The following is a 26,770-nucleotide window of genomic DNA, read 5'->3' on the forward strand; positions in this document are numbered from 1 at the left end:
CATGACTTCCTCCTCCAAACTACTTTGCTTTGGGTAAGAGCTCGAAGCTCTGCTAGGCACGGCCTCAATGCAAGGTCACCCAGCATCCACCCCAGGCACACAGCAGGCAGGAACCACATCTCACCGACACGTCCTTTACAATGTCCTGAGCAGCTGCCAGCTGGGCCATCACTAAGGGGGCTGCTGGCAAGGTAGGCAAAGGGTCTCCAGTAACAGGTGCCCAGACACCAGAGATGTCTCCTCTCCCTTCACCATCTGCCTTGGCATTTAAGCTGCACCAGGCTTGCCCTGTACCCTCTGCTCTTCCCTTTGCCCACCTGCTTGGCCAGCCCTACGGGATCACCGAACCCGGTTAGGGCAGGGTCCCCAGCACGGTTTAGGCCCAGTCAAATCTGATGAACTATAAATTAAGTACCAGGCACAAACTAAGCTCTTTAAATGTACTATCTCATTTAATTCTAACAAAACCCTACGAGATAGATGTAAATATTCGCATTTTACAGAGAAGGGAAATTTATCTCAATCTCGGGGCGATTAAGTTCTCTACACACCTAGGAAGAAATAATACTATAGCAAATAGGGTATTTGACCTACTTATTTTCCAGATTCTGTTCCAGGTGTTTGACACATAAAAATCATTTAATCTTCTGAGCAACCCAGTGAGTTAGGGCTGCTGTTATATCCATTTTGCAGATGAGGAAACAGAGATACAGAGGTATTAACTTGCTCAAAGCCACATAGTGAGGAAATAGAAAAGGCAAGATTTATACACAGCTATCTGAGCCAAAAGCATAGGCTATTAACCATTGTGTTACGTTCATTTATTTAAAAATACATACACTTTTTTTTTCTTTTTTTTTTCTTTTTTTTTTTTTTTTTTGGTGAGAGAGAGAGACAGAGGGAAAGGGAGAGAAAGAAAACCAAGCAGGCTCCGTGCTGTCAGCACAGAGCCCCACACAGGGCTCAGATCATGACCTGAATCAAAATCAAGGGTCTGACGCTCAACCAACTGAGCCACGTAGAAGCCCCTCTACAAACACTTTTAGAAAGACCTGTCAGCTCTGATAACCAAATATCTTATGATTTGATTCACAAAAAAGGCTGCACATGGTCAATAAATGCTGCTGTAGAAATTTACATTATGTAAAAATCTAACCCTTCATTAATATATATAGGGTCTAATACAGGCACAGAAACGTTCTGTTAAAGGGGGTATCTCTGGGGAACAGAATTGCCAGAACAGCAGAGATAAGGAAGGAGACTCTTTCTTTCCTAGTTTATACTATTTTGTGGGTTTTTAATCTCATATAACTCTTATTTTTTCACAAAAAGACCAGGAATGTTCAAAAACGTAAATGTTACTAGGGAAAAAGTTAATTCTTCTCAACATCGCACTTCTCCTCTACCCCTCACATTTTTCCTTTCTTCTCTATCGGGAAGATGACAAAATTGCCACAGTAGATACTCTGGCTCCGTGGGTTCTGGGCTACACTGGCCTTTGAGGAGCAGAACCGGGCAGACAGGATATGCTGATGATTCAGGGGTGGGCTGGGAAGGTGAAAAGAGGACAGTGGCAGCAAAGACATTCAAAGCAAAGGAAGGTCAACCAGACCCTCTGTCTGTCCTCCTCCGCAGCCCGCGTGCTAATCATGAAATTCCTTGGACCACAGAAAAAGCCTTTCAAGCCACAAAAATATCAACTTGCGTTTGTTTTCAGCACTTTGCGGCTTACAGCTCAACTTTCAAGGACTTTACCTCGTGTGATAAAATTTAGAATACGAGTGTCCCTGAGTGGCCAAGTATAAACAAATCCCGGGTGATGTCTTCTGCCTTTGTAAGGGAGGGGAGACAGGCAAGCAATGGGAGGACTCAGGCTAACCGAGGAGGAGACAACCCATAAGATAGGAGAGTACAGTTTTAGGGCCCATACTGTTTACTCTCAAATGGCAGCCATTAAAACTAAGGTCTCAGGATCTCTCCCACAAAAAGAGCTTAGAAGAAACATTTATTGGCAACATTTGCCAAGTTTCAGTCTAGCTCGGTCAAGCTCATTTGGAGCACAAGGCTGCCACCTAGTGGCAGTTATGTGTTGGGCCATCACGTATAAGCCAATAGGCATGTGAGCCTTCTGGAAATCCCTTTAGATCTGAAAGGCTGTGCAAGGAAGCACCTTTGTTTCGCTCGGCTCAAATCCAGTTGAGATAGATATAACGAACACAAAAGTTAACTCGTACCATTTAAAAAAAAAAAAAAAACTTGCGTCAATTCTAGGCAGTAAAATTAAGCAAAGCTAAGAGCAAATCCATACTTTGCTAGGATAAGGGAGCTGTTACTCACTACAAGAAAATGCCAAGGTAAGGAACTTGATCCGGATGCTAATAACTTCTCTAACATACATACTTTCCAGGCAACCAAGGGCCTTTTAAAGAAGCAATCATTAACCACCAGGGGTATAAATTATTGGAGAAGGAAGCAGATGTTTGAGCAACTATATGGAAAATGACCCAGGGGCTAGGTAAAGGGTACAGGTAGGACATTTACTTGAGTCCTACACAGTGCCACAAAACCTCCAGTATATGTAATTCTAGCTCAGTGTGTAAGTTTGTTGATTTCAAAGGTTCTGGCACTTTCCTCCCCTCTACATAGAGATCTCCTCAGCAAGATATTGTACGTAATAAATATCTAACCCAAGAAGACATTATTACCGGATCAATCCCAAATGGGTATGGATTTCCAGAGTACACTCCTGGAATGGCTGGGTCCAACTGTAAATATGGATTTGTTTCCATTACATGTGCACTAGAGAGGGGAAAAGGAAAAATAAAAACAAAACCAATGATTAACCAGAGGTAGAAAAAAACACTATAGTGCCATTGGTCATGAACTTGTAAGCCAATCAAAGCCTCACTGTTGGTGCAACTCATCATTTGGCTCATTCAATCATTCCATGCATGGGTACTGAATACCTACTATGTGCGAAGTATTGTCCTAGGTGCTGAGACTATGCACATTACCATCTGGCCCCAAGACGCTCACAGTCTGAGTCTCCAAAGGCTCTCAGCCTGGTGGAGTATTGTAAAGAAAAGCAGTTATACTACGTCAGAAAAAAAGTCGGTCAGGGATGAAGGAGCATATGAGAAAGAAATCTCAGCCCGGGGACAAGCCTGGGAAATTATCCCTGCGTACACATGGGCTCATCTGGAGGTATAATTTGGCTTTCACCCACAGACCCTAATCTTCATGAAACTTAGCTCTCAAAAGCTGCAGTCCATTGAATGTCTTTATTTATTTTTTTGCTCAGATAAGTTTTTTAAATCTTCTTAGTTTTTATTTTATGTGCAACAAAGAAATTTTAGAACAGAAAATTTCAAAACTACACAATAGTAGAGAGCATAATATATTAAACTTCCATATAGCTACCCATTTCCCAGTTGTCAATACATGGCCAGTCTTTTCCATCTGACCCTCTACCCAGTGCTGCCTCCCACCAAATGAATCATTTCCGATTAACAGACCGCTACTTTTATCCACACATATTTTAGTATGTATTTTAAATGATACAGACTTAAGGAAAATTAACACAGTCTAGTATCATACCTTAAAAATTACCAGCAATCACTTAAAATCATCAAACATGCAATCATTGCTCAAATTTTCCCAAATTACTCATAACTTTTTAACTGTCGGTTTGTTTAAATCATTGAATGTCTTTAAATCAGAGTCCCAGTTTTGCCCAGAAGCATGAACGTCAGTGGGTAGGAATTTCTTACTATCTCTGCAAGCCCCAAGGGGATGAGAATATTAGGGGTGTTTGTTTGTTTGTTTGTTTGTTTGTTTGTTTGTTTAACAGAGCACACAGCTATAGAAGGGCCAAGAAGGAATACTGAAATGATGAAGAAAAGAGTGCTGGCAACTTTGGTTGGCTACCTAGAAATATACTCCCTCCCTCCTACAACTGAGGTGCTCGAAGGTGTTAGGGAGCAATAGGGGGGATCAGGAAGCCTGATCTCAATGACCAGACCCTCAGGACACAGTGGGAACAGAAGGCCTCACTGGCCGTCTCAGACTCAGACCCTAATGCATGCCTCAGTGCATACGGTTACACTGAACTAGAAGAGGTTTGTTTGTGTGTGGACAAAGCCGCTCCCGATAAGAGGGAACCGGCACCCACAGCTAAGGCATGATCTCTGCTGTTGACATAAACAAGTTCACAGAACACCAACATCAGACAAAGCCACCCTCTGACCTTGGTGGATCCAGACAAAAACAAGACGGATCCACATCATATCTGATATTAAAATAGGGACCTATCAAAATAAGGGCAATGCCCGAACCACAAAAATGACCAAACATTGCCCTCATCCTCCTAGAAGCCAGACCCTGTAGGCCCTTTCCCTACGTCCTCTTGCTGAGATGCCCATGCTCCCCCACTGGTACACCAGCTCCCTGAGTTAGTAAATTCAGTTCTGGGTGATGCCAGGCATGCTTCTGGTGGTCCTTGGCTGAAGAACGTTGTGACAGTGTCCCTAGTCAATTCCCAGGGAAAGCAAGCCCAAGACCTAGCTTGTGACTGGTGACCAAAACCAGCTTGCTGTGTCCTTTGCCACTCTGATGGATGACTGCACTTTTCTTTTGTCTCCCTGTTAATAAGGTCCCACTTCATACAAGGGATGCCTGGCATGTGGCTGAGTGTCCCTCAGACTGGGCTTGGCCTCCGAGAGCCTTGAATTGGGGCAGGGGTCATTCCATTCACAGGTGCATAAAAGAGTACTCGAGCCCACATTTGCAGAATGACAAAAAGCCAGGTGACTCGGACCTTTCCCAATCACGCTTCTGGGTAAATGAGATTTCATGGAGGTAGTTTGGTGAAATTGTGCTGATTTAACATGCTTCAAAGCCCATCGCTATGCTTACGAGTTTACATCTAAAGAGCAGAACTAAGTAATTTGTCTTTAAATTTATGAAAGCTTTGTTCTCCTAGGCATCTCTTCAGGGTACTTAATCGTAAAGCAAGTACAAAAACAAAAGCACTTGTCAATATAGCTAGCCATCTGTATTCTGGAAAATGTCCTATCCTTCATTTCCTTCCTTCCTTCTTCTGTTCCTTCTTCCTTTCCTTCTTCCCTTCCCTTCCCTTCCTTCCTTCCTTCCCTTCCTTATTGTTTAATAGTCCTGTCCTCTACTGCAAGGAAGCTGGACCAGCAAAGAAACTAGGGGGGATGCATTGACCCCCCCATGACACAGCCACCCACGCAGCCACTCTTCGCCAGCTACTCTATCCTACCTGCCCTCCTCACTCCATCACCCAAAAGACAAACACAGGGAGCTGCTTATGAAAACTAGCCACCCCCTCCTTTGCTTTTGACATTGAATGGAGTCACTCTGAACCATCAAAGAAAATGCCCTTCAGGTGAGTCTGGGGCCTCGCGCACTGGAAACCAGTGATTTGTATAATTCAACACCACATCAGGCTTCTGTCCTAAGTGCTCACTGCGTCCAGTCCCCTGCTGGAACTAGGTCTGCTTCAAATGCCACCTTCTCCTCTGGGGAACTTAGCTTCTGTGACTGACACCAAGATGCCCAGTTTGTACCTGCCTCACTATTTGTTTTCACAGTAGTGTTGGCACATGCTACAGACGCCATGATATACACTTAATTGAAATGTTACAAACTATCTCCACACAATAGAATGACCAGCACAGTTACTGAGGGACTGGTTGGAGGTTGCTCACTCGGTAAATAAAATGGAATCATTCGTTGAATTTGTGGGCACGCCTCTGAGCAGAGCCAGGCATAGACTTCTTGACCATGAAAAGTGCCCCTGAAGCCACCTGGACAGCCAGGCGAGTGACCCACCTCTGTCTGTAAACTTACTTCCACGTGCCATTTCTGAACATCGGTCGGACACTCCAAGAAGAGCCAAAGATGTTGAAAGACTTGGAGAAGCAGTCATTGTAAATCAAGCCCGTGTAGATGGAGAAGATGCCCATAAGGAGAATCAGATAGCGTCCGTGGAAGAAGGTGTTCCAGATCTGGTCTCAGGGAGACAGAGAAGATGGCCGTCAGGGGGCTTGGCACCAGAGCCTGGGGTGGGGGGGAATGTGTTATGGGATGTCTCCAGCACCAGTGGAACATCCACGGCAAGGCACACAGGCCCCACACAGAGGGGCCACAGCACGGGGAAACATCAAAGTGATCCAAATAGAGCACACACACCGTAATTTCCCCGAGCCTAAATGCATCAGTCAGAAAAGTCCTAGACCGGTGGTTGTTACTGTGGAAGAAAAACCATATAAGCCTCAGAATCTTTAAGTCATCACTGGTTAGAAAACATAACTGAAGGGGCGCCTGAGTGGCTCAGTCAGTTAAGCGTCTGACTTCGGCTCAGGTCATGATCTCACGGTTCATGAGTTCGAGCCCCGCATCGGGCTCTGTGCTCACAGCTCAGAGCCTGGAACCTGCTTCAGATTCTGTGTCTCCCTCTCTCTCTGGCCCTTCCCCTCTTGAGCCCTGTCTCTCTCTCAAAAATAAATAAACATTAAAAAAAAAAAAGAAAAAGAAAACATAACTGAAGCGGAGGCTGAGGCCTCACACGTTATGGAGGGACCTGAAAGTGTGCAGCCACTCTTTCAAGTACTCCTAGGAGACAAGCTCCGAGCTGGATGCATATGGCAGCTAAATTTCATGGCAAATCAAAGCTCCACTCATTCTGTCATAAAATCAAGTCTTGTCTAAGCACGTCCACTAAGAAGAGTCAAGTGCTTTCTATAATACTGGATGATGGGTGTCAATCATTCACAGACCTGCCAAAGTGTAGCTCTGAGATTTCAATTCTTTATTCTAGGAAGCTACGGCTCTTACAGTGTTGGTCACACAAACTATATTGGCCAGAGGTGGAGTTTCCCACTAACCTCGCTTATGATTAAGCTGCTGTGACATCACTGAACTAGCTCTAGTTAAGACAACTTGTAATAAAAGTTTGCAGATATTCTTAAAATTCAGAACACAGCTAAAGGCATGTTTCCAGCTTACAAGATGTATTCCAGTGAACACAGAGCTCATAAGAACACTGAGCATGGACTGATTGTGGGAGAAGGTCTCTGCCATGAGAAAAACTATTTGTGATATTTTAAGTGAAAAAAAAAAGCCACAAATTAATATGCAATATGTGATCCCTATTTTTAAAAATGTTGAAAAATTTGTGTATAAGCACAGAAAAAATACAGGAAGATAGATAAAAACATTAGTTGTGATTTTCTCTAGGTAGTTAAATTGTTGTATTTTCCCAATTTTAAGAATAAACATAGGGGCGCCTGGGTGGCGCAGTCGGTTAAGCTTCCGACTTCAGCCAGGTCACGATCTCACGGTCCGGGAGTTCGAGCCCCGCGTCAGGCTCTGGGCTGATGGCTCGGAGCCTGGAGCCTGTTTCCGATTCTGTGTCTCCCTCTCTCTCTGCCCCTCCCCCGTTCAGGCTCTGTCTCTCTCTGTCCCAAAAATAAATAAACGTTGAAAAAAAAAATTTTTTTAAATAAATAAAATAAAAATAAACATATATTGTTTTTTATAATCAAAGAAAAAAATTCATGTTAGGAGGGAAAAAAACTTAAAAATAAAGAGAGATCAATGCCTTGTCAAGCAATGTACAAAAAACAAAAATGCTGAAAGAAATTGCACCACACCATCCAAAGCATTGACCTTTGGACAGGAATTTCTAGGCTGAATTTTGGCCCCTTTATCCTTTCTATCCTTTGCTTTTCATAAAACAGGTTTGTTTCTTTGGTGAAAACAACATACACATTTTTCAGATTCTACTTATAACCTCAGAGAACTGAGGCAAGGTATTCGACGGACACCCACCTCGTTGTTGGTCTTCTGGGAGAGCAAGCGTCTCTCATTAAGGACCATCCAAAGGGCTGCCAGGAGCATGATAATCCCATGACCACAGTCTCCAAACATCACAGCGAAGAGGAAGGGGAATGTGATGATGGTATAGGGAGCTATAGAGGGGAGACCCACAACAGCCTGAGTCCTTCCCACGGCCAGTGGCTCCATCAAAGATCTGTCTAACGTGATCCATGACCCACAAGCTGGTTCCCTCGTATCTTTCTGATTCTGTCTTCCCTCCCCATCCCCAACATGTGCTGAGCTCGCACACACATTAGCTTATCAATAAGTAAGCATTATAAGTCCCTGTCTACAGATGACCTGAGTTTTGAGGCAGTTTGGTGACTTGCCCAAGATCACAAAATGTATCGGGTCTTAAAACCAGTTTCCCATCTCTGAGTGTTTCGTATACTCCACATGTATCACACACCTCTACTCACAGGATACCCAGCCTATGGAGTCGCTGCATTACAGGTCACAAGATTAGGACTCTGCTTGGAGAAAAAGAGCACTATAGACTACGTGGCTGAAGGGCACCTGGTCTACCCTTTTTATTTTACAAGCCAGACTACCAATATCACACAGCTTATGTCACTTAGAATCCAGTCTTCTGTCTCCAAGTCCTGGAAGCCAGCTGTGTGTTCCCATCTCACCCACAAAACAGCTACAGCTCTGTGAAAATGTTGAGAGATGACCCCACTGAATCGTTAAGGAAACAAGAACTGAATTTGACTGCCTAATAAGGTGATGGTTCAAGGGAGAACAGGTGAAATCTTGACAAAGAACAAATCTTTCACTAATCACCATTTAGGCAACCAATGCAGGGCATTAGGAAGCCAAACAAAATTTTAGGAATGATCCAGTTTTAAGCAATTCACCCCCTAGGCCACCCAAGGGGTAAATCTTAACCAGTTTTCATTTTCAAGTTGCCCCATTATACAATGCATCAGACACTTTACCTGGGTTTATTTCCCGGTAACTGCCCACACCATATGCATCTACAATATTCTGGAAGCCAGCTGTGAATTTATTGGTCCTGTTAAATGTGGGAGGAGATGTTTTAGACTGCACTGCAGTCAGGATGGGGACCATGGAGGAGCCACTTAGTTCCTACAAAAAAACAAACAAACAAAAAAAATTGACAAAACGTAAGGAAGAGTGTGAGCACATGGATGTCCAATTCCTGCCATCCCTTATAGGTGAATTTCTTGACCTCTCCGACATCCATGACCACTCTGTAAAATACCTTCCTAATATCTAATTTATCTTACAGGAGAGTCATCAAGAGAGTGGAGTTCTGGCCATTTCCATTCTCCTGCTCCTGCCAATTCACCTGTTATGCCCAGTTCTGGGTCCTCTCCTCTTCCTTTCTTCCTACTCACACCCTCAAGAGTTAACCCACTTTCTTGATTCTGCCCTTTTCTTCCAAATGGTCCTACTCCCTCCCCAGTTTCGATTCTGTTTTAATTTCCTGTCTGGGCTTTCAAACTCTCATGTCTCAGCAACCCCACAATATCCAGGAGCCTAAAATCAAACTCAACAACTTGCCCCAAAGCCAGGTTCTCCCTTGGCCTCCCTGCTCCTTCAGCAGACTCCGTTCTCCAGATCCCTGAACCTTGGGAATCATCAGACGCGTCTCTTCTCCTGGTTCAATCAATCGATCGCCAAATCCTGCTGATGGTCCCTTTAAAGTCCTTCTTTTTCTCGCTCCCATAACCACTAGCCTAGCCCTGAGCCTCCCCATTTAGCCTATGCTGCAGATGGTGCAATCCTTCTTTCATAAAACAGAACAAACAAGTACTGCTCCCGTCATGTTACTCCCCTACTCAAAAATCTTCAAAGGCTTCCTATTACCTAGAGAATGGAATCAAAATTCTTCCATTTGGTCATCAAGACTTCCTTCCAATATTGACTATTACTCCCTTCACACCTTCACCCCCACTGCTTCTGCACAGAAACCAGGTGACTTTACACCAGCCATCTCTCTTCTTCACTTACCCAGGTATGAACCGTTCCCCGGGCTCACTCCCCAGGAACCTTTCGGTCAGTCCAAAGTCTAACGGGACTTACCACCTGCACACTCAGTGGGACTTAGCACTGGCTAAATGACTGCCCATCAATCCTCCTAAAATGCCATGAGGTCCGTATCACCTTCCTACCCAGCCCCACTTGACAGGTGAGGGAACAAAGGTCCAGAGAGGTTAAGTAACTTCCCCTAGGTCCCACCGCAAGCGGTGGAGTTCTTTAGTCTCTTGTGATATATCTTTTCATGTGTGAGATTATGATCTCCCTAAGGGCAAGAATTATGGTGCTTCATTTTTCTTAACATGTGCCCCAGCAGCTGACATAACCCCTGGCATAGAGTAAGCATATTTTGCTTGTTTGTGATGCTGACAATGAAAGTTAGCCTATTACACTTCTCTCCTCACCTTCTACCCACGTAGAGCCTTCTACTCCTATCTGGGAAAGACTTGTTATTTCAAAGGGCTGAAGACACTGAAGAAACAGTCCGAAGCAGACTTGTAGAAGTTTGGCCCCTCTGTGATTACAGGATGACCCTGTCTCGTTCACATACGTGCGTCAGGACACCTCCCCGGTGGCCCTGCTGTCTTGTCCATATCGCACGGAAATGTTTCTAAAATGCAAACTGGATTGTGCCGCTCTAGCATGGGCATAAAATCAGATCCCTTATACCACTGCTAAGTCCTTCAGGACCTGCCCTGCAGCCTCTCCCTGACCTTCTTCCCATTCTTGAAACTTGCCACACCTTCACTCCAGCCAGGTGGGCCTGCACTCCACGCTCCTCCCCACCTCCATCCACCTGCTCACTGATGACCCTTCCATGGTTCAGCTCAGGCATCACTTCCTCCAGGGAGCACCCCTGCCCTTCCCAAGCTGGGTGAAATGCTCTTTTTAGGTGCATTGTTGGACTACCATATGGGGACATTTAAATCCAGCCTTCTGGCTTCAGGATCACAGTCAGGTCACTTGTACTTTGTGTGACTCAGTTTCCTCATATGTACAAAGGGGATAAAGATAGCTCCTGCCTCCTAGGCCAATTCCATGTCAAGGCCTTTACTTCCAGATCCTTCAGCTTGAAATTTCTCCCTCCTAGCCTGTCACCTGCTCCTGCTCCAAGCCACCTGCTCAGAGCGGCCTTCTGAGGGCAACAGCCCTATCACAGTATTGTAAGACCTAAAATTCCAAGTGTCACCTTGATGTCTTTGAGTCTCACAGGGCCCCAAAGTCCAAGCCATGAGTTCCTCTGTTTTCATCAGATTTGCCTCCCATGGAGGGGGAAGGGCTCCCCACCCAGCTAGCTCTCCCATAGGCCAGACCATTTGCACACTGCCTAGTCTTCAACCCAATGGGCTTCACCCCCCTGCCACCCCAGAAAGGTATTCTAACAAGCTACTCACATCCTCCCATGGAAACCAGACCCCCTCCTCTTGTGGGAGGCTGCCTCCCATAGCCCGGCTGGCTCATTGTGCCCCCAAGTCCAAGCCCCAAGTACAACCTCCATGCGGCCCTGTGTGGGGAGTGGTGTCCTCCTGCCCTGGGCTATAAGCATATGTGACTAATCAACCGCTGCCAGTTTCATGTGTCCGATGGCCAGTGTTGTGTGTTTGGCCATCTTGTACCATTTAGGGCAGAGTTTCCTTTCTTCACCAACGGGGTGAACAGGTGATCAGAACAAAGCCCATCTCCCCCCACCCCATCCTCCACCATCTGCCACCCTCCTGCTCACCACCATCACCACCTGAAATCACATTAGTTATGGACATGCCTACTATCTGTCTTCCTTTCTAGAAAGTCTGTTAGACCCGGGCTTCGTTCTGCCTGCATAGCCCTGGATCTGTTCCTGGTGTACAGTGACCATCTGGAGAGGTGAACGACGAAGGCTGTAAGATTAACCAAGGTGCAGAGCATAGCTGTGGGCACAGAGTGAGCACAGGGGTCTGGCTGTTTGTCTTTCTGGCCAGACGGTGACCTTCATGAGGGAACGGACATACCTACGGTCACACCGCATGTGGGACCTACAGTCTCATCTAGCAGAGTGACTAGCACATCAGTGCTCAACATGCGCTTGCAGTAAATCAGAGAGATGGTGGATATCTGTCAAACATCAAGAAGAAAAGGAATTTTCTGATACATGCCCAGCACTAGATTAAGAACTGAAGATACAGGGGCGCCTGGGTGGCTCAGTCAGTTACACGTCCAACTTCGGCTCAGGTCATGATCTCGCAGTTCGTGAGTTCGAGCCCCGCGTCGGACAGCACAGAGCCTGCTTCAGATCCTCGGCCCCCTCCCTCTCTCTCTCTCTGTCTGCCCATCCCCCACCTGTGTGCACCTGCTCTCTCTCTCTCTCTCTCTCTCTCTCAGAAATAAATAAACATTAAAAATTAAAGAAAAAAAGAACTGAAGACACAAAGATGAAGGAGACTTGCCACTTGTCACCAGCAAGTCACTTATGAACTTCATGTGACTTAGGAGGATGACAACCTTAGCGCCTGACAGAGGGGCTGCGGAGGCTGGACGTGACTCCTCCTCCCCCTCCCCTGCTCCATCTGCCACTCACCATGCCTTGCTCTAATGCCCTCTTGATGCGCCCGGTGTCTGCCACCGGGAACCAGATTTCAGCAATGACGCACTGCTGGGTGACGTCAATGTTGCACATGTTCAGGATGTGGTAAATAGCTTTCATCTTCTGCACTTTAATGACCCAGGAGTGCCAGTTGGCAGCTGCTTCTTGGAGGAGGCGCTGACGGTGAGACTCTGTTTGTGTGATGACCTGGGCGAGACAGACACACAGAGAAACAAGGAACACACAGGGAGCTCCACAATGTGGCAAAATGGAAGCTTGTCAGTCATAAAGGCTTCTTCCGCTCTGGGCTCCCTCCCCTGGCCTGTGGCCCTTCCCCGCCCTCAACCCTCAGGAGCAGAGTATCTTCCCTTGTAGAGGTTAAAACCCTTGGGCAAAGATCGTATCTTCCTTTTCTTCTAAATTCCTTACAGTACTATTGTCATACATTGAATTGTGTCTCCAAAAAAGATAGGCTGAGTCCTAACCGCTGGTACCTATGAATGTGACCTTATTTGGAAACAAGGTCTTTGCAAATGGAATTAAGTTAAGGTCATACTGGAGTGGGGTGGGCCCTAACTAATATGACTGGTGTCCTTATAAGGGATTTGGACATCTAGGCACACAGGGAAGAATGCCCTGTGCGATTCAGGCAGAGACTGGAGTGAGGTATCTACAAACCAAGGAACACCAAAGATTGCAGACAACGACCAGGGGCTAAGGAGATGTCTATGTCTCTTCGGGCTGCTATAATACAATACCATAGAGGGTGGCTTACAAAGAACAAAAACTTATCGTTTGCAGTCCTGGAAGCTGGCGGTCTGAGATCAACGCACTCACCATCACGGTCAGGTGAGGATCCTCTTCTGGGCTATCCTCACATGGTAGAAGGGGCAAGCGAGCTCTCTGGGGCCTCCTTCATAAGGGCACTAATCCCATTCATGGGGGCCCCCTCCTCATAACCCAATCACTTCCCAAAAGCCCCACCTCCTAATACCATCGCCTTGGGCATTAGGTTTTCAACCCAGGAGTTTGGAGGTGGGGGCAACACAGAAAAGGACCCCTTCCTAGAGCCTTAAGAGGAAGCACGGCCCTGCTGACACCTAGATCTCAGATTTCCAGCCTCTAGAACCATGAGAGAATAAATTTCTGTTGTTTTAAGCCACCCAGTTTGTGGTAATTTGTTATAGCAGCCCGAGGAAATTAATACATCTATCAAAATGCTTTTTATACCTAATGTCTTCAATAAACGACAAGTGAATTAATGAAGGAGGGAATGGACAATTTTGCCCACAGAGTTTATTTATTTAATGGGATTCATTTTTGTTCAGGGCTATAAGAGAGTACCCTTCTCAGCAACGTTCTCAGTTGGCTCCCCAGGAGCGTAAGTTTGGCATAACTTCTTTTCCCCATGAGGTTTTCCTAAAATCTAGTAGGGAGCGTTCGGGGAAAGGAGTTCAAGGGTAATTGCTTTAGGGAAGCTCAGTCTCTTTGACAAGTGAGAAAGAAGGAGGAGAAGGGATTAAAGAAATTAAGCAAAGATTTTTCTGGGAAGGCAAAGACGTTTGTTATCCTAAGAGTTTTGAAACACACACACATTCGCACACCTAATTCCTGAAGATACTCACGGAGGATCCAGAACTGTGCTAACAACCAACACGGCAGACACATGCGGCCATTAAAATTTTAAACTTAATTAAAATGAATTGAAAATAAGAATTCAGTTCCTGGTCAGTCAGAGAAAGACAAAAATCCTATGCCTTCACTCACATGAGGACTTTAAGAGACAAAAGAGATGAACATAAGGGAAGGGAAACAAAAATAATACAAAAACAGGGAGGGGGACAAACAGAAGAGATTCATAAATATGGAGAACAAACTGAGGGTTGCTGGAGGGGTGGGGGGAGGGGGGATGGGCTAAATGGGGAAGGGGCATTAAGGAATCTACTCCTGAAATCATTGTTGCACTGTATGCTAACTAATTTGGATGTAAATTTTAAAAAAGAAAATTTTAAAAAAAGAAAAAAAATGAATGTTAAAAAATTTAAAAAACAAATTTTAAAAAAGTGAAAAAAACATTCAGTTCCTCAGCTGCCCTAGCCACATGTCAAGTGCTCAGTGGTTACGTGGAGCTCATGGCCACAGCATTGCAAGTCAGACGACATGTCCACAGAAAGTTCTGGTGGAACGCGTTCATCTACAATAAACAACCTGACGTAGGCCCAGCAGCATTCAGAGACTACTTTGAAAGTTTACTGAAGCAAGTGTTCTAATCACAGAAGTGCTGAGTGTCACCCTGGGGGACGACTAACTTTACAAAAGGATCTGAATTTGAGGTATGTGCCCTCGGTGAAACAGGACTCACTCACTGTTTTTACAGAAGTAATTGGTCAGCTCAAAGAAGTGTGTGAGTCCATGGAAAAAGAATCAGTCAGACTGGTTGGTCAACTGAATTGGCTAGTTAGTTGTACCATAGATGTGGCCTCGGTGATAATATCAGACTGGGCTGGCCACCCAAAAGCCGACTGGGGCTGCGGTCAGTTCTCAGCCCAGGAAGAGCAGGACTGACATCCCCAGTCACCCCCTGCACCCCCGTGAACACTGCTTTCTGATTACGAAATCTCCTGCAGTGGTAGCTGGGAGAGCACAGCTACCATTCCAGCCAGGCTGGAAGCGAGGGCCCTGGGACACAGGACTTCTCTGGAAGTGGGGGAGGTAGGTCACGCGCCTCAATGCCTCACTCACGGTGATTAAATCTTCCAGCTTCACATTGATGCCGGCCAGCATCTCTCTGCGCTCCGCTGCAGGCTCCGGGCAGGGATATATGATGGCTCGAAACCTGTGTTTCATACATTCCAAAGGTCACAAGGCGGGGGGTTACTGCGGAAAAGCATTCCGCATGTCCTCTTCTGCTAGCCATCACTGGCTTTGGTTGGATGACCATCCTTTTCTAGAATAACTGTCTCTTTGGCACTCGGAAAGCGAATCCCAGTTCTAAGGGTTCCCAACGCATCGCTCGCACTATTTGAATTAAAGCTATGGTTCTATTATATGAATGAGCTTCGTTCAACCCAAAGAAACTGTGGGCTGTTATGTAAATAAGACTACAGCGTGACTTGTCTCTTCTTCTCCCCAGAATGTATTAATGCAATAACGTCCCTCCCTACTGAATAATTTCTGCTGGAATAAAACGATTCTGTAAAATCAGAAACAATTCAGCATGCAGTTTGCCTACTCATTAGTGACTGATAAAGGGTGTGAGAGGGAATACGCTTATTTGATTACAATGTCTACTTTTAGTTACCTTGAGTTTTGCTGATTCAAGTCCTCTCTGCTCCTAGTCCCACAGCTCTTAAAAATTATTTGCATTTTAAAAAATTTAGGGGCACCCGGGTGGCTCAGTCAGTTGAGCTTCCGACTTCCGGCTCAGGTCATGATCTCACAGTCTGTGAGATCGAGCCCCGTGTCGGGCTCTGTGCCGACAGCTCAGAGCTTGGAGCCTGCTTCAGATTCTGTGTCTCCCTGTCTCTCTGACCCTCCCCCTTCATGCTTTGTCTCTGTCTCAAAAATAAATAAACATTAAAAAAATTTTTTTTAATTTGTTTAATGTTTTTTTTTTTTTGAGAGAGAGAGAGAGAGAGAGAGAGAGAGACAGAATGCGAGTGGAGGAGCGGCAGATAGAAAGGGAGACCAGAATCCAAAGCAGGCTTCAGGCTCTGAGCTGTCAGCACAGAGACCGACGCAGGGCTCGAACTCACCACAAGATCATGACCTGAGCTGAAGTCAGATGCTTAAATGACTGAGCTACCCAGGTGCCCCATAAAAATCAGTCTCATGTTTCACATTATCTGGTCAAACGTCAGAAAGTTGTTCTAAAATCCTAAGGGATCTCAAAGAAGGCCCAGTCAAGAGTACTCTGTCTCCCATCCCTCTTCACCTAATCATGACCCAATCCCTGATGAAAGAGCCATGAACAGTCTCTTACCCGTCACAGATCTTCTTGATTTTCTGTCTGAGTTGCTCTCCTTGATAAAATATGATGAAAATATTCTTCTTAATTTCTTCTTTCTGGAAAATCAAAAATTATATTTATATATATAATGTTTTCTTTGTGGTTATAATGTAACAGAAATGTAAAATCTTGTTTTCATATTTTAAAAAAATTATAAATTTGGGGCACCTGGGCGGTTCAGTCGGCTAAGCATCCAAATGAAAGAAAGAAAGAAAGAAAGAAAGAAAGAAAGAAAGAAAGAAAGAAAACAAAGAAGGAAAGAAAGAAAGAAAGAAAGAAAGAAAGAAAGAAAGAAAGAAAGAAAGAAAGAAAGAAAGAAAACTTCACCCTCTCCCAGTTAATCTAATTCGTTATTCCTTATGGTTGAAGGCAAGGCCCCTGAAACAGGTCAAGGCAGCCTTAAAACAACAACCAACAACTGGCTACACTAGCTGGACTACAGCTGGGCCTGTTTTCAGCTCTAACCCTACACTTAAGAGACGGGTTGATAAACAAGAAACCATGCAGAAGACAGGAACCAGGATATTATAAAGCTTAAAATGAAAATAGCTGACCCAGCTCGTTAAAGTTAACTCACACACAACTTTTAATGTTTATTTATTTTTGAGAGAGAGACAGAGACAGGGCATGAGTGGGGGAAGGGAGACACAGAATCTGAAACAGGCTCCAGGGTCCAAGCTGTCAGCACAGAACCCAACACGGGGCTCAAACTCGGGAACGGCGAGATCATGACCTAGGCCAAAGTCGAATGCTTAACCAACTGAGCCACCTAGGTGCCCCAACTCATACACAACTTCTATATTTCAGGGGTGAGTGGGTGTTCGATGTTTAACAAAGATAAAGCCATGTCTAATTTTTGACTCACTGTATGCCCATAAGAACACTGATTAAAATGCAAATCGAAAGTTCAAGTTTGACAGTTCACAAGAAAGAAAATATATATTTCACAAACATATATGAAAATGTTCAAGCAAAGAAATGAGCTATTTTGCTCTTATTTAATTCGGGGTGGATGGGGGTAAAGGTAAAGTTATGAAATCCATTGTTGGAAAAGTTATAACCACACACCATTCAGGGCACTGGAATCAGGTATGGCCCCACTGAAAAGTCATTTGTCAGAACCCATCAAGTGTTATGAAAATGCCCATACCCTTTAAACCAGCAATCCTATTTCCTTGAATTTATATCATGGAAATAATTCAAAAGAAAATAATCCACATGCACGAAGATGTTCATCATAGTGTCTATATTCTGGAGAAACACAGGAAATAAAGTCCATAAATAGATAGTTAATGTCACATCAACTCACTGGAAATCCTAGGCATCAATTAAAAAGAAGATAAATTGAATCGTCTCTTTGGAAGCAGGTGAGGGGTATTTAAGATTTGGGGAGCTGCTTGGTTTACGTTATTTCCAAAGGTTCCTTTGTCCAAGAAACACTGGTCCTTTTCTGAATCCTTCAATTCCACTTGTCCCTTAATCCACCAGAACCAGGAATCTGCTCTGAGCTCATCTGATCTGCTCAGTGACCTTCAATGTTAACAGGCTAAGGTCATCCTTTTCCAGATGCTGACTTTATAAATACTGTCTCTACCACCATGACTATTACATGCCAAAACATGGTTGTCAAAGTGATGATTTAAAGTCAATTTTTGAAATAATATCTATAAGGGACCCATAGTGATATAGAGGAATTTTGTATTAGCTCAGATCAAGAGAAGGCCAAAAAAATGTTTCCATGTTTATTACTACGACCTGCCTATGGCTTATGAACAAGAGAAAAATAGCACTAGAGAAAAGTAAGCTTTCTTCCTATTTTAAATTTCATTTAACTATGAAATTGTTTTCCATGAAATAAAACCTAAGTTAATTTTTTTCCCCTCTATCCTGGAAAAGATGATGACACTCAGAAATAAGCCCCACTTGGAATTAAAAAGTAAGGCGACTTAGGGGCGCCTGGGTGGCTCAGTTGGTTAAGTACCGGACTTCAACTCAGGTCATGCTCTCACAGTCTATGGGTTCGAGCTCCATGTCTGGCTCTACACTGACAGCTCAGAGCCTGGAGCCTGGTTCAAGTTCCGTGTCTCCCTCTCTCTGCCCCTCCCTGGACCATGCTCTGTCTCTCTCTCTCTCTCTCAAAAATAAACATTAAAACAATTTTTTTTTTAAGTAAGGGAATTTAAATACTAACTGGAAGGGCAGAGGAAGTAAACCCTATGGAATAGCAGGAAGTGCGTGGCACTCAGCGAAGAGCCCTCTCAGCAGCCTTGTTTGAAGCATCCCGTCCACTGACTACCAATATCAGTATGCTTGTTAAAAATGCAGAATCTGGGGGCACCTGGGTGGCTCAGTCAGTTAAGCATCTGACTCTTGATCTTGGCTCAGGTCATGATCTCACAATTCATGGCTCCTCAGTGACAGTGCGGAGCCTGCTTCGGATTCTCTCCCTCCTTCTCTCTCTCTGCCCCTCCTCTGCTTGCACCTCGCCCTCAAAATAAATAAATAAACTTTAAAAATAAAATAAAATAAACCCTCTAAAAAAAAAACAGGGCAGAATCTGAGGCCCCACCCCCACCCCACTGTATCAGAATCTGCATTTAACTAGCTACCAGGGTCACTCATGTGCCTGTGCACACTGAAGCTTGGATTGCACTGACTGAACTCAGTTCTTAGCTAAACTTCCAGGAACTGGTAGAGCTGTGTCTTGGAGGTGTTACCAACAATCAGACCCTGAACTGATCTTTTGTAGGTTTTTTTTGTTTAGAAAAGGGGGCAGATACTGGCACAAAAACAGACACTCAGACCAATGGAAAAGAATAGAGAACCCAGAAATGGACCCACAAACGTATGGCCAACTAATCTTTGACAAAGCAGGAAAGAATATCCAATGGAATAAAGACAGTCTCTTCAGCAAGTGGTGCTGGGAAAACTGGACAGCAACATGCAGAAGAATGAACCTGGACCACTTTCTTACACCAGACACAAAAATAAACTCAAAATGGATGAAAGACCTCAATGTAAGACAGGAAGCCATCAAAATCCTAGAGGAGGAAGCAGGCAACAACCTCTTTGACCTTGGCCGCAGCAACTTCTTACTCAACAGGCCTCCAGAGGCAAGGAAAACAAAAGCAGAAATGAACTATTGGGGCCTCATCAGAATAGAAAGCTTCTGCACAGTGAAGGAAACAATCAGCAAAACTAAAAGGCAACCAACAGACTAGGAGAAGATATTTGCAAACAACATATCAGATGAAGGGTTAGTATCCAAAATCTATAAAGAATTTATCAAACTCAACACCTAAAAAACAAATAATCCAGTGAAGAAATGGACAAAAGACACGAATAGACACTTCTCCAAAGACGACATCCAGATGGCCAACCAACACATGAAAAAATGCTCAACATCACTCATCATCAGGGAGATACAAATCAAAGCCACAATGAGATATCACCTCACACCTGTCAGAATGGCTAACATTAACAACTCAGGCAACAACAGATGTTGGCAAGGACGCGGAGAAAGAGGATCTCTTTTGCATTGTTGGTGGGAATGCGAGCTGGTGCAGCCACTCTGGAAAACAGAATGGAGGTTCCTCAAAAAATTTAAAATAGAACTACCCTATGACCTAGTAATTGCACTACTAGGCATTTATCCACAGGATACAGGTGTGCTGTTTCGAAGGGACACATGCACCCCCATGTTTATAGAAGCACTATCAACAATAGCCAAAGTATGGAAAGAGCCCAAATGTCCATCAACAGATGGATGGATAAAGAAGATGTGGTATAGGGGCGCCTGGGTGGCGCAGTCGGTTAAGCATCCGACTTCAGCCAGGTCACGATCTCACGGTCCGTGAGATCAAGCCCCGCGTTGGGCTCTGGGCTGATGGCTCAGAGCCTGGAGCCTGTTTCCGATTCTGTGTCTCCCTCTCTCTCTGCCCCTCCCCTGTTCACGCTCTGTCTCTCTCTGTCCCAAAAATAAATAAATGTTGAAAAAAAATTTTTAAAAAAAGATGTGGTATATACATATACAATGGAGTATTACTTGGCAATCAAAAAGAATGAAATCTTGCCATTTGCAACCACAAGGATGGAACTGGAGGGTATTATGCTAAGTGAAAGTAGTCAGTCAGAGAAAGACAAATATCATATGACTTCACTCATATGAGGGCTTCATGGGACAAAACAGATGAACATAAGGGAAGAGAAGCAAAAATAATATAAAAACAGGGAGGAGAACAAAACACAAGAGACTCTTAAATTTAGAGAACAAACAGAGGGTTGCTGGAGGGGTTGTGGGAGGGAGGATGCACTAAATGGGTTAAGGGGCATTAAGGAATCTACTCCTGAAATCATTGTTGCACTATATGCTAACTAACTTGGATGTAAACTAAAAAATAAATATAAAAAAGAAAGATATGTTAAAAAAAATAAGTATACGTTAAAAATTTTTAAAAATAGAGGTGCCTCAGCTGGTTAAGCATCTGACTTCAGCTCAGGTCATGATCTCACAGTTTGTGAGTTCAAGCCCCGTGTCAGGCTCTGTGCTGACAGCTCGGAGCCTGGAGCCTGCTTGGGATTCTGTGTCTCTCTCTCTCTCTCTGCCCCTCCCCTGCTCGTGCTCTGTCTCTGTCTCTCAAAAATGAATAAATGTAAAAAATAATCAATTAATTTAAAAAAGTTTTTAATAAAATATACCATGAATATATATACAATAGAATATTACGCGGTGATCAAAAGAACGTAATCTTGCCATTCGCAACAATGTGAATGGAAGTAAATGTATTATGCTAAGCAAAATAAGTCAGAGAAAGACAAATATATGATTTCACTCATATGTGGAATTTAAGAAACAAAACAGATGAACGTAGGGAAAAGGAAGGGAAAATAATATAAAAACAGAGAGGGGAGCAAACCAGAAGAGACTCTGAAATACAGAGAACAAACTGAGGGTAGCCGGAGGGGACTTGGGCAGGGGATGGGCTAAATGGGTGATGGGCATTAAGGAGGGCACTTGTTGGGATGAGCACTGGGTGTTAACATGTAAGTGATCAGTCGTTAAATTCTACTCCTGAAACCATTACTACACTATATGTTAACTAACTTGGATTTAAATTTTTAAAAATAAAAGAAACGAGGAAAAAGGGGGGGGGGGGGGCAGAGAAAAGAAAGGAAGCAGATATTAGCTTCAAAGAACTACAGACTCACTGTTTCAGAGAAGCCCCACCCCCACCGCGCAGGCCCAAGGCCCCAGGAAGCCGAGGAGAGAGTTCTCTGTAGCCCGGGACACCCACCGTGACGGGATCCTCCAGAGTCACGTCCATCTCACTGAACTTCAGGTAGATGTTCCCTCGGCAGACTCTCCACAGCAGCCTCTCAAAGGAAGCCATCCTCTCCCTGTTGATCACACCGGCCGTGAACCTGAGCAGACAGAGGCACTGCTGAAGCACTGACAGCGGGAGGTAGGGAGAAGGCCCCGTAGGACGTGCGGTTATGCCACCAGGAGACAGAGGCCCGCTTCGCCCTGAGCAGGAGGCAACGACTCGGCCCTTTGTGGCAAGCGTAGGGAGGCCACCCTGCATCAGAGCCCCAACCCCACCAAGTCGTGTTTCCTCTCATGTGTTGAGGTTTCCCTACTCACCCCGATACTACGTATTCACTTATTTGCGATTAGAAATACAGTAGACCATTTGTTATGGCATCAGAACTAAAGAAAGGAACCATCCCAACTGCTCAACAATGGGCTCTGGGTATTTTTACAAATAATGTACTAAGAATGAAATATACAGGGCGCCTGGGTGGCTCAGTGAGTTAAGCCTCTGACTCTTGATTTCTGCTCAGGTCCTGCCCCTCCGGTGGTGAGACAGAGCCCCAGATCAGGCTCTGTGCTGAATGTGGTGCTTGCTTAGGATGCACTCGCTCATGCGCTCTTTCTCTCTCTCTCTCCCCCTCTCCCTCTCTCTCTCTGCCCTCCTCCCCTACCCATTCTCTTTCTCCTCTCTCTCTCTAAATAAATAAACTTTAATTTAAAAAATAGAAGTGTAACATACATACTAATTTCCATTCATCTCTACTTTTAAAACCATCCAGGTGTCTAGATAATTTCTGACAGAAACTTTATACTCACTTCAAAATGGTTACTTTCGGCGATCTATTAGTTTAAACCTACGCTGATCCCATATTACCTTCTGATCAAATATTTTCTATACGGATTCATCAATTTGACTTGGACACTGAATGAAATCCCTCCATTTTGAATCCCCACACATTTTGGTGGGTATCATCATATCACATTACTGCTCCTTATGGATGAGCTGCTCACATAATTACCTCATTTCTAATTGCACTTCAAATGGCAAACTCCAAATCTATTTTATTATCAAAGCAGTATTCCAAAGATGAGGAAGCAGGGAACAGTTGCGAAAACCCATCTAAACAATTCTTGCCATAGTCTTGCCCTTGCGTGTGGCGACAACACAAACATTGTACTCTTCAGGCTCCAGCATGTTAGTTTCACCACTAACACGAAGTTATCACTCCACCAATCTGAAAAGGTTACTCTGGGGTTTATTACTGTGTGGAGGCCTTATATTTATTGAAATAGTCATCATTCCAGGGGCTAGTTCATTCATTCATTCATTCACTCACTCAAACACTCGGGGAAATCCAACACCAACCAGGCACTGAGCTGTGGACCAGAAACCCCTCTACATGTAACTTTCAGAGCAGAGAGACACTAACCCCAGCTTTCCAGTCACATATGCAGGTGTGGCTCTCAATTCCAGGAGGCCAGAGGTATCCTCCGTAAAGAAATCATCAGCTAGGCTGGTTTCGGTCTGAAAGTCAAAGAACCATTTATTTTCTTTTACATGCATTTGGACTACCTTAAAATCTCCCCGCGTCTCAAGGGTTTGTCCATGTTTCATGAAACTTTAATTTTCCACAAAGAGTTAGTAGAATTCAAAAAGTGGAGTACTCCTTGCCAGATCAAAACCTTCCCCAGTCTTTTACTACCTAAAGCCCAAACCTGTCCAATCTCATGCTTTGTTCTTTGTTCTTGGTGTTTAGGGCACTTACTTTTTAATGAGCGCCATAACATTTCTGCCTTTAGTTCACAATGGCAACATGTTTCACCCAGAATACCCTCCCCCTCACTAATGACCTAGCCATGGGACAGAAACACAGTGATTTATGCATATTCCAAAACCAGTCAGTTTTCAAAATGGAAACTTGAGGCCCTGGGGGAAAGGTCCCTTTAATAAATAATCCCCAGATAACAACCTCGAAGAAGTCCTGGGTTTTCTTCAGGAGATGTTTGAGTTCGGTCAGTTCTAGGAAGCTTTTCTTTAAAGCCTGCTGGTTCTGGTTGGCTTCCTGTAATTCTCCTTCCAGTTTTTCTAGAAGACTCTATGCAGAATGGAAAAAGAAGGTAAAGCAGGCAGAAAGTCCTATGACATTTGCCCTATCTTTACCACTACAAATAACTAAATATCAAAAAGAATTCAGTGCATTATAAGGTAGCCTGGAGTTAAGTGGCCCATTCAGTGCAACACAGTATGACCGCAGAGCTACAAGCTAGATCCGTTTTCACCAAATGGGGAGGATTAGAAAACACTTTGGGGGGATGGAAATTAGCTTCCTGAGGAAGGCAAGGCATTTCAGCAAAGTACGTGTCTCTCCCCCATTTCAAACACTTAAAAGGGAAGCTAAAGTGAATTTACATGTTGAGAATTCCTTCCACCTCAAATACACTGTAGTGATAAAATACAAAAAGAGAAATCACTAGTTCTGGGTTGGAGTCTGGAGAACCAGGTACGAGCAAGAGAAAAAGGCTACATAGAGAAACAGGAGCACAAGAGGCAAGAAGGCGAAATCAAAAAATAACACACAATCTTCCTTCCAAAATGAGCGTACAAAATGAGTAAGTCTCAAGAAGAAATCTTACGGTAAGAAAAATCACCAACAAAATCAACAGTCAGAACACAAACTCACGCTGAGTGCAATTATTTTTATGGAATAGTCTGAAAAAGAGTTTAAGGTGTTTTTTTTTTTAGAATGCTCAAAGAGCACCACGTACACACACACACACACACACACACACACACACACCCCTACACACACACACACACACACCATTAAATTATTAAACATGTCCTAAAATGAAAAAACAGGTAAATATAAAAGGGGAACCATTGGACATGTGGGGCGCCTGGGTGGTTGAGTCAGTTAAACATCCAACTCTTGATTTCGGTTCAGGTCATGATTTCACAGTTCATGGGTTCCAGCCCTGAGTCGGGCTCTGTTCTGACAGGTCCGCACTGTCAGTGGGGGAGAGATTCTCTCTCTCCCACTCTCTCTGCCCCTCCCCAGCTTGTGCTCACTCTCTCTCTCTCAAAATAAATAAACTTTAAAAACAAGAAATCTTGGAAATGTAAAATGTAGGTATTGAAATTCAAAATGTAATAGGTGAGGATCTCTCTGTTGGGCACAATTTGTGAATGCACTACTGAGATCTGGCAAATAATTAAAAAATTTGAAAGCTCAGGGTGTCTGGTTGACTCAGCTGGTTAAGGGCCCAACTTGATTTCAGCCCAGGTCATGATCCCAGAGTGGTAGGATCGAGCTCCACATCAGGCTCTGCACTGACCATGGAGCCTGCTTAAGATTCTCTGTCTCTCTCTCTCTCTCTCTCTCTCTCTCTCCCTCTGTCCTTCTCCCTGACTCTCTAAAAAAAAAAAAATATATATATATATATATATATATATACACACACACACACATGAAAGCTCATTTCTCACTTATTCAAATGTCCAACAACAATAGAATGGATAAAGTGTGGTACATTCAATACAAGAAACACTACCCAGCAGTGAAAATGAATTAATTTCAGAAACATGAAACAATATGGTGTCTTAAAAATAAAATGATGTAAGAAAACAGAAAGTTGCAAAAGAATAAACATGATTTCATTTACATAAAACTAAAATGTGCAAAGCTAAATCATATGCTATTTAGAAGACTAAATATGCGATAAAACTCTACAGAAACAAAGAAAAGAAAAATACAAAATTCAGGACAGTGATTGTCTCCAAGGGGGGAGCAGTGCAGAGGGGAGTGGGGAGAAGAGTGGACGGGAGTGGGGGAGGGGAGGGCACACAGAGGGCTTTAACACCATCACTGTGGTCACCTTTATCTCATTTGGAGTGATGGCACTCAGTGTTTACTGTATCATTATTCTTTATACCTTACACACAGTTTCTAAAAATTCTACTGTATCAATTCAACATTTAACAAAAACAATGGTCAGTGAATCAGCAACCATAATAGATGAAAGTGGATTAAGGTCACCTGTTAAAAGACGGAGACGATCAGGCTAGATATTTTTTTAATCTACCTAAGAGACACTTTTACCAAAGAGATTAGAAAATAAACAATAAAACAAAAATATTCCTGCAAATGTTAGTTCCCCTCCCTCCCAAAAAAAGCATATTAATATCAGAAAAAAATTGAATTTTTAGTATTTTTTATGATGGAAAATTTCATACACATTGCAGAGAGAACTCCACCATGGGCCCCACATGCACATCACCCAGTGATAATCACTACCTTAAATTTGAACACTAACTATAGTGGCAGAAAGTTGGGGGAGAAAACGAAGTTTTTTCTTAACCGCTTCTTAACCATTTGCTCTATACGCTCAATGATTCTATTAAAAATAGTGCTGGGGCCTGCTAGGAATTTACCCAAGGGATACAGGAGTACTGATGCATAGGGGCACTTGTACCCCAATGTTTATAGCAGCACTCTCAACAAGAGCCAAATTATGGAAAGAGCCTAAATGTCCATCAACTGATGAATGGATAAAGAAATTGTGGTTTATATACACAATGGAATACTACGTGGCAATGAGAAAGAATGAAATATGGCCCTTTGTAGCAACATGGATGGAACTGGAGAGTGTGATGCTAAGTGAAATAAGCCATACAGAGAAAGATAGATACCATATGGTTTCACTCTTATGTGGAGCCTGAGAAACTTAACAGAAACCCATGGGGGAGGGGAAGGGAAAAAAAATGAGGTTAGAGTGGGAGAGAGCCAAAGCATAAGAGACTCTTAAAAACTGAGAACAAACTGAGGGTTGATGGGGGGGGCAGGGAGGGAAGGGTAGGTGATGGGCATTGAGGAGGGCACCTTTTGGGATGAGCACTGGGTGTTGTATGGAAACCAATTTGACAATAAATTTCATATATTAAAAAAAAAAAATAGTGCTGGGGCACCTGGGTGGCTCAGTC

General features: G+C 43.8%; 1 protein-coding gene across 2 annotated transcripts in view; it reads right to left on the minus strand.

Moving 5' to 3' along the window:
• ATP6V0A4 (ATPase H+ transporting V0 subunit a4) overlaps nucleotides 1-26,770 on the minus strand; it is a 94,785-nt gene that overhangs the window by 36,720 nt on the left and 31,295 nt on the right. For both annotated transcript variants that reach the window (XM_043589677.1, XM_043589678.1), the window contains 10 exons: nucleotides 23,760-23,885; nucleotides 23,220-23,314; nucleotides 21,773-21,899; nucleotides 16,452-16,534; nucleotides 15,212-15,305; nucleotides 12,464-12,676; nucleotides 8,844-8,994; nucleotides 7,858-7,997; nucleotides 5,875-6,032; nucleotides 2,706-2,799 (listed from right to left, as the gene is read on the minus strand). In XM_043589677.1, the coding sequence (XP_043445612.1) occupies nucleotides 2,706-2,799; nucleotides 5,875-6,032; nucleotides 7,858-7,997; nucleotides 8,844-8,994; nucleotides 12,464-12,676; nucleotides 15,212-15,305; nucleotides 16,452-16,534; nucleotides 21,773-21,899; nucleotides 23,220-23,314; nucleotides 23,760-23,885 (1,281 nt within the window). The remainder of the gene's footprint in view (nucleotides 1-2,705; nucleotides 2,800-5,874; nucleotides 6,033-7,857; nucleotides 7,998-8,843; nucleotides 8,995-12,463; nucleotides 12,677-15,211; nucleotides 15,306-16,451; nucleotides 16,535-21,772; nucleotides 21,900-23,219; nucleotides 23,315-23,759; nucleotides 23,886-26,770) is intronic.

Source organism: Prionailurus bengalensis, chromosome A2 (genome assembly GCF_016509475.1).
Source record: "Prionailurus bengalensis isolate Pbe53 chromosome A2, Fcat_Pben_1.1_paternal_pri, whole genome shotgun sequence".
Taxonomy (NCBI): domain Eukaryota; kingdom Metazoa; phylum Chordata; class Mammalia; order Carnivora; family Felidae; genus Prionailurus; species Prionailurus bengalensis.